This window comes from Priapulus caudatus, unplaced genomic scaffold, assembly GCF_000485595.1.
Source record: "Priapulus caudatus unplaced genomic scaffold, Priapulus_caudatus-5.0.1 Scaffold408, whole genome shotgun sequence".
In the NCBI taxonomy this organism is placed as follows: Eukaryota; Metazoa; Priapulida; class Priapulimorpha; order Priapulimorphida; family Priapulidae; genus Priapulus; species Priapulus caudatus.
This window is the reverse complement of record NW_014577469.1, coordinates 98150-106837: the sequence shown is the minus strand read 5'-3', so window position 1 is coordinate 106837 and position 8688 is coordinate 98150. Positions and strand designations below refer to the sequence as shown.

Sequence of the window (8688 nt, the reverse complement as noted above, 5' to 3'; positions counted from 1 at the left end):
GGAGTTAGGGTTATGGTTACTGTTAAGTTTTGAAGTATACGTCAACTATATCACGTGGCCGTCCCTCCACGCCCGGGGGATAGCAACACCCGTAATGAGTTGTGGTTTGAGTATGTAGTATTACGAGAGCCCAGACCCTCTCATAACTTTAGGATTAAGATGAAAATAACACATTTACACAAAGAATTGCAATTATAGTAATATTATATTTTATATTAATGAGTAAAATGTGTGTTTTTCATGGAAAATACATCAGAAAACTTACTTATCTACCGATCATAAACCAAAACAAAACATTTACAAATAGCGTTTGTTCTCTTGTTTGAAGGTTTGTTGAGTCCCACCACTGTGGTCTTGTACCGTAGTATTTGGACGCTCGTCCGAAACTGGACGCTCTTAAGTGCGCATGCGCGCAGGCGCCTCTTGTTTTGCAAGGGCGCACACAGCGCATGCGCAGCATGCTCAGTAGTCATCTGCGCATCTTGCCCATCAAAACGGCAACCGAAATCGCAATAAACAAACATTGCGGACTTCCCGGTGACTGATGGAAACATTTGATTGAAACAATTTGCAATATGTAGTAAATTAGTAAAACTGTGTTATGTGTGTCAGGTTACAAAGCGAAACAAAAAGAAAACAAAAGAGCATGGCTACTATTTCTTACGGCCGTGCAAAACAAGATTCAAACAAAAAGAAAACAAGAGCAAAACAAAAGAGCATGCCTACGGAGCGTCCAAATACTACGAGCGTCCAAATACTACGGTACAGTCCACTAAGGGGAAGTGACGTCACTCCGCCCCCACCAATATCCGTAGCCATCTCGGCTATGAAAATGAATTTGAAATGAAAATGAATTTGAAATGCAAATGAATTTGGAATGAAAATGGAATTGAAATGAAAATGAATTTGGAATAAAAATGAATTTGAAATGAAAATGAATTTGGAATAAAAATGAATTTGGAACGAAAATGAATTTGAAATAAAAATGAATTTGGAATGAAAATGAATTTGAAATGAAAATGAATTTGGAATAAAAATGAATTTGAAATAAAAATGAATTTGGAATGAACATGAATTTGAAATGAAAATGAATTTTAAATGAAAATGAATTTGGAATGAAAATGAATTACAAAGAAATAAAAATATCCGTAGCCATCTCGGCCACCATACTGGAGACGTTTGAGTTTGATCTACACGTGCGCTGCTTACGAAACCTGNAACGCATATAGTTAATATTATAGTATATTATATATATATATATATATATACCTAATATATATTATATAATTATATAGTATATATTATATTCAGAGTGAATAATAACCTGAATTATTGGTTCAATCCTGATTATATACGATAATTATAACTATAATAGTATATATATATATTTATATATTAAATATACCATCTGACCATCTATTACATGTAATAAGTCGCTTTTTGAAGACAATGTAGGATCGCGCAATGAAAGTAAGATAATCTCAATGAATGTCGAGCTCGATGCTGTGAAGGATTAATTAGATTGGTGTTCGTCGCTATCTCTATAGTAGTCAGTTCAACTCATTCATTTCGTTTGTGTAGTATATATATTATATATATTATATATATATATATATATAATATATAACCGCAGCGTGTTCATCCGCCGTTAATAGTGTTGTTTTTCAGCGACATCAATATATTTATTCGATCAGCTGTTACGTTATATATAGAGTCAGTAATAATAATAAAATACATTATATAACAAAAAAAACTGTTTGTTGTCGACTTAAATTTTGTTATCGGCTCAGGTAAGAATTTACCTCCGTATAGGAGTTCTCCTGTTTGTCTGATGTGTGTGTGTGTGCATGTTCGTGTGCGTGTGCGTGCGAGTGCGCCGCGTGTTAGCGTGCGTTACGTGCCTTGTGGTTGTGTGGTTGTTCATCGCCTATGTACGTGGTAGTGTGTGTGTATGTCGTGTGCGCAATGCGTCTTGGAGGGTGTGATGGATGAACGTGTCATCGCATACAGAGGAAGACGACACATCCTGTCTGTTGACGAACTGTAGTAGGGACGATGTAGAAATTTAGCTCGCCACTATGCCCCCCGCCCCTTTCTCTCCGTGCGCCAACCAAGAACTATGAGAGACAAATGACAATTTCACACAAATAGGTCGATAAAATAGGGGGCGTAGTCGCCTGGCCTGATTCCCCACAAACCCAATCTCCCGCTCTCTACCCTCGCGCCGCACGACAAACCACTGGACACCACGGCGCCCGTCTCAAATTCCGTAGCAGTGTCGGAACTAGTGTGTTGGCACGCCCGTCTGTCCTTCTTTCCTTTTCATTCGCTCTTTCTATCCTTCCTTCCTTCCTTCCTTTCCTTCTTTCTTCCTGTCTTTTCTTTCTTCTTTCCTTCCTTTCTTTCTTCCTCCTTCTTTTCTTTCTTTCTTTCTTCTTCTCTGTCTTCTTTTTTCTTTCTTCATTTCCTTTCTTCTTCCTTTCTACTTCTTCCCTTCCTCTTCCTTCTTCTTCTTTTCTTCTTCTTTTTTCTTTCTTATCTTTCTTCTTTATTTTGTCTTTGTTTTTCCATTCTCTTTCTTTCTTTCTACTCTTTCTTTGCTTTTTTCTTTCTTTCCTAGTCCTTTCTTATCCTAATCTGTCTTCTCTTCCTTCTTGCTTGTGCGAGACTTCGCTATCCCTTCTCTTCTTCACATCGTTAAGGTGATGACATAGTGTTATTAATGATGACGGTTATGTTGCATGCGCATCTAACTACTAAACTGTGCAGCAGCCCTGAACAAGCGCGATCAAGCTGTCCACGAATCTCTCTCTACATATACGCCGCAAGGTAAACAATACATCGTATTATATCATATTTACACAAACACACACACGACGCTATACGCATGCAACGTAGACTCGAAATCGCAGCCGCTCGTCTCCACACTTAATATTCATGGGCGCCTACATTCGCTAGGTTCGTCTACATACGATTTCATTGATATACAGTGGCGCCGCCTTGTGTCGATCGCGTCATATTGCCGCTTTCATCACTGCAAGCCTGTACAAAGTATGGCACTGCCGCGCCAACACTGCGCGGGAAATGCGGCGTTTACCTGACATTTACTCTACTCACGCACTCGCACACAACTCACACACACACCGTACATTGTGTTTTACAACGGCTGCGCGCGCGTACACGCACACACGCGCGCGCACGCGCGCATGCACATAGCGAGCTTACAACAGGCACTATGTTGAATACGAAAAGGCTAGCTATCAGCTATCATACAGAGTATCAACATGATGATCATCACCTTCATGCAACAAGTTGACTTCGCACAGTAGACAATAGTTGCTACGGCGTAACAATGCGCTTCCATGAACCGCCACCTGCACCTACCTGCACCTACCTGCGCTACCTGCACCACAAACCGAAATTCCTCTTTGATTGCCGCCATCGAACCATCGCATCATAACGAGTTCAGCAACGGGCAATGCGGGAGTTAGAAATTACCGTCATATATTCGATATAAGTAACTAATAAAAACCAAATTAAAAGCAAAAGAAAAATACGGAATTACTCACAGTAAGCGCCCAGTCCAGTAAAAAGCTCCCAACAATAATAACAACAATAACTACATTAATCACATGGATTTACGAACAAACCATGACGCACGTGGCAACTTCAAGCAGCTTGCACGCGTGACATTTTTCTGGGCTGCTTGAATACATTGCAACGCCTAAGCACACACGCATTCTTCATTAAACACTGCCACTAATCCGCCAATACTCGCGTGTGCAGCCGATTCATACATTTACGAACGAAAATATGAAACCTAAGTTCCTCATTTTCAGTAGCCAACAGGTAGCTTGTCGCCATAACCATTATAATTCAGCACGTAGGATTAACTAGCCGCGACGTGATTGTGTTCGCTCTATCACACACGTAAACATACGCTCACACGTAAACCGACTCACACAGGTAAACATACGCTCACATGTGCACCGACTCACGCAGGTAAACATATACGCTCACAGGTAAACCGAGACTCACGCAGGTAAACCGAGACTCACGCAGGTAAACCGACTCACGCAGGTAAACCGAGACTCACGCAGGTAAACCGACTCACATGGGCAAACAAGACTCACGCAGGTAAACCTTCACCTACAGGTAAAAACCCACCTATCGTCAACGCATACACACACAGGTAAACCTTCACATACAGGTAACCCTTCACCTACAAGTACACACTCACACACACGTAAATCCATTCATGTGAAACCTCAAGTAAGCATACCTCACACGAGCTTACCCACATACTTAAACCTCACGCACGCATATCTCACATGCACCAACTCATACAGTTAAAGGTCACAGGTATACCCACACGGATAAAACCAACACAGGCATGCTTACACAGGTAAAAACACACGTAAGTAACCTTCACAAAGGTAAATTGCAGGCAGGCGAAGCACAAACAGGCGCACCCTACACAGAGGGTCGCAATGCAACGTAGGTCAAAAATGACGTGTGTAAATCGCACAGTAATTAATCGTTACTTAGTTCATAATAAATAGTGCACGAAACTTTGCACACCGTGTCCGGCGCATGAGTCAACCAGCCGACAACTTTACAAGGGCTGGAACCACATTACATATTTCAGTATAATACTGAGTCGTGCGAAATAACAATGCATGTCACCAAGAGCTAACAATGCATTAATTAAACTAATAATACTAATCATTCATAATAATAATAATGTATTATTCGCTTCTGATGTCACGCATATAACCCGGTCCTCATATCTGCAGCCGCGCGTGCGGGCATACGACATACAATCATGTACGTCATTTGTGAGCTACCGCCATCTGCTGGCAAGAATTGTTATTATTAACAATACGAGTGAGTACGTTCGCGAGTCATCGATTCTGTGAACCGCACGTAAATTTACACCGGAGACGTGAACGCGTCGATAGCATGCCAGATTCTACTGTTTCTTTCGCAATGTATATGTTGGAGTACATGGATATATAACAGCTCCTGTCCGTTCTGACTCTAACTGACTGAGCAATGCTCAAAACAACGCTCACAATTTATTTAGACCGACCGCCACACTGTCGATAATGGAATGGCAACATTTATCACACAAAAAATTACTGGTGACTAGAAAGACGTATCGAACGCAATTGAATTACACTCCACAACACACGCCGCCCGAAATTCCTAGTTATTACTACTCAACCACACCCTGCGGGAAAACTTGGGAAAAATGGAGCAGACTTATTAAATTTTGGAAAGTAATTGCAACCGTATATCTCGCGATCGGGTTTCCCCCGCGCGCACGCAAGTAGTCGCTGCGAGTAATAGAGGAGAAGCCATGACTGCCTACCCGCGGAGCAATGAGGAGGAGGGGGGGACTCTCGCGCGGACCCACACAGTGATAGCGGATCTCGCACGCTAAGGCATGCAGCTCCCTGGGGCGCTCGAGCAGGGGGAGCGCACACGCCGCACGCGATCTCACACGCGGGTCTGTAGATGAAATGCCGCCGACACGCTAGAGGACGGTACAGTCTTGCTGCTCTAGACTGCTAGTGGCTATCGCGATAGCTGGAAGGAGCACTGCTAGCAGCATGTGCTAGTGATACAGCCTTGCTGCTCTAGACTGCTAGTGGCTATCGTGATAGCTGGGAGCACTGCTAGCAGCATGCGCTATAGACCGGATAATTCTGTCCCATATAACCTTTTTTATATTTTGGTGAGGGTTATTGGGACAGAACGGGGTTCATTGAAATTTCGTGAGATCGCATGCAAAATGCATGCGCTGCTAATGCGGCCTGTACGCCGCTATTGGCGCGAAAAAAAACCTACCGTTCCCTTCTACATGGCTTTACCTTGCTACTGATATCTGTATACATTCACTTCAATTGTTATTCACTTCTTAGAAGATTGTTTTTCAGAAACACCGCTTCGTTCCACTTTCCTAAATCATTCGCCATTTACAAACAATCAGACCAATCAGAGCGAGTCTATCAGCCCTCCTGCAGCGCCACAGATACAAGCGAGAATCAGGCTATTGTAAGACTCGCTGTGATTGGTCTGATTGTTTGTAAATGGCGAATGATTTAGGAAAGTGGAACGAAGCGGGGTTTCTGAAAAACAATCTTTTAAGAAGTGAATAACAATTGAAGTGAATGTATGTACACATATCAGTAGCAAGGTAAAGCCATGTAGAAGGGAACGGTAGGTTTTTTTTCGCGCCAATAGCGGCGTATGGGCCGCATTAGCAGCGCATGCATTTTGCATGCGATCTCACGAAATTTCAATGAACCCCGTTTTGTCCCAATAACCATCACCAAAATATAAAAAAGGTTATATGGGACAGAATTATTCGGTCTACGTGCGCTAGTGATGCAGCCTTGCTGCTCTAGACTGCTATTGGCTATCGCGATAGCGTGGGAAGGCCGCGCTGCCGGTAGACTCGTGCCGTGAAACGTAACCGAGTGAACAGCAAACGAACGTCGACGCAAAGTTCACAGTCCTAGACGTCACAAGAATGCGCTCGGGTCAGCTCTCGGATCCCTCAGGTGTCTGTAGCGGAAAGCGAGAACAACTCCCACAACCTACGGGGGTGTGAAACAAAACAAGTTTGTGTCAGTCTCGAAGAGTATACATACATTCACACAGATGCTCGTCCGTCTGCTAATCAATATTCTGAGTAACACACGCGCATATAAATAACAAAGTAATCTAATAGACTTCATAACATCGCTCATAATACGCAGCATGGAATTAATGAGGCTGTATATTATATATACACACAGAAGAGATGGAAGTTGGCTGGCTTGCTTCGCGTTTTATGTGTTATCACATGAACAATTCCATGCATTTATGACAGCATGCGGAAAAACATAGATGATTTATTTGGCTACGAAGAACAGACGAAGATACGTCACACTGGCTGTATGCGCGTATGCACAGTGATTAAAGTGATTACGTCACCGTAAATAGTAAAAATAAAAAATAAATTTCCACTTTTTCACAAAATATAGGTGATTCTGTTCACTTTTTATGGTTAAATTGCTGCACTATACTTCTTATTTTACTATTATTGTTCGATGTGAACATACACTCGTGATGCATACATAGCCCATAACAAGCAATTAATGTTAGGAACACTAATTATCAAATCGTCCAGGTTTTTTGGATTTTTAACTAGTTGAGAAACAATCTTATCAGGTAAGAATTTGACGATACGTTTAGTCCCGTTAGTTCTTACTTTTAATGTAAAAAAATGGCAACAAACATTTTACAAATTTTACCATAGAAAATTCGTGACGTAGTCAATTTAAGAGCTACACGTACATACTCGAACATGCCTTCATCGTGAAGACGCATTTTTGCCACAATTTTAACGAACTACGTGAAAGAAAGAAATAAGACAATTTGCAATCATAGCCACAATGTTGATTAGTGAAGAGCGAGCGCCTAGCGCCTAGAAATCATTGACAGCATGCAGAATAAAATATCCACAGAATATATCCAATCGAGCAGAATAGAATATCTACACGAAAATAGCATGCAACTACACAGCCGTCACCGGACCCACCTATGTTATCGCTATTATGCGTTAGTAACAACTGCTGTTCATAGGAACGCAGAAGGGTTTGCGCGAGGATCTTTCTGGTTCCTGTAGCGAACTGTTAGCCACACGCCAATGAACTGCGATGGGGTGAGAACAAGCGATGTGTTAGTGTTTCGGTTTAATTCAATCTACACCGTAAGTGCGTACGCTCCACGTAAGCTAAACACATAGCGTAAGTTAAACACATAGCGTAAGTTAAAACACACAGCATCACTATTATGAACGTAGCTAGTCAACCACTACGGCGAGTAGCTCTTATGGTATCACAAACATGAACACAAGTGTTGTTGAATAGACGCCTCCGAATGCTCGAACCTTTAGCCGCTTTATCTCACAATGCATAACGCCAAATTTCCCAAACGTAATTATATTACATATACTGAGTATTAATTAATAAATAAATTTTTATTTAATTAATTAATAATTAATATAAAATAATTTTTTTAATTAATTAATTAATAATATATGCAAAACCCGAACTGACAGACTGCGAGACGTAACCGCACCTCCGTAAAGCTGAAGAAGAGACCAATGCCGCCGGTGATCTTGAGTGCGCTGCTAATCTTGTTCTCTAGATGGATCCAGCACAGGTCGCATGCGTCATTGTGCAGAGAACTGCTGCCACCGCAGTAGTCCGGCTTATCCGACAGTAGTTTGCAACAAGGCAGCTGAAAGATGCAGAAAAAAGTGCAAAAATATGCGCAAAAAAGCGCTGAAAGATGCAGAAAGGTGCAAGAAATGCGTTAGGCGACAAGGTTTTGGTCAGTAAACCTAGCAGGTTCCCATAAGGTCGCAGAAGAATGAATACATAATTATATATATATGCAAAATGCGTTATCCGACGACGGTTCGACGAGGAGGAGCGAGTGGAGGGAAGAGCGAGTGGAGAGAGGAGCGAGTGGAGGGAGGAGGAGAAGCGAGTGAAGGGAGGAGACGCAGTGAGTGGAGGGAGGAGTGAGTGGACGGAGGAGAAGCAAGTGAAGGGAGGAGACGCAGTGAGTGGAGGGAGGAGTGAGTGGACGGAGGAGGAGAAGCGAGTGAAGGGAGGAGACGCAGTGAGT

The 8688-nt window shown here is 42.2% G+C and overlaps 1 protein-coding gene across 1 annotated transcript in view; it reads right to left on the bottom strand.

Moving 5' to 3' along the window:
• Positions 1–6315: 6315 nt before the first annotated feature.
• The window catches only part of LOC106810064 (tetraspanin-31-like), a 17776-nt gene continuing 15403 nt past the window's right edge, over positions 6316–8688 (bottom strand). The window contains exons 3-5 of the mRNA XM_014813328.1: positions 8134–8295; positions 7592–7704; positions 6316–6605 (exon numbers count right to left, since the gene is read on the bottom strand). Of these exons, the coding sequence (XP_014668814.1) occupies positions 7630–7704; positions 8134–8295 (237 nt within the window). The 3' untranslated portion in view covers positions 6316–6605; positions 7592–7629. The remainder of the gene's footprint in view (positions 6606–7591; positions 7705–8133; positions 8296–8688) is intronic.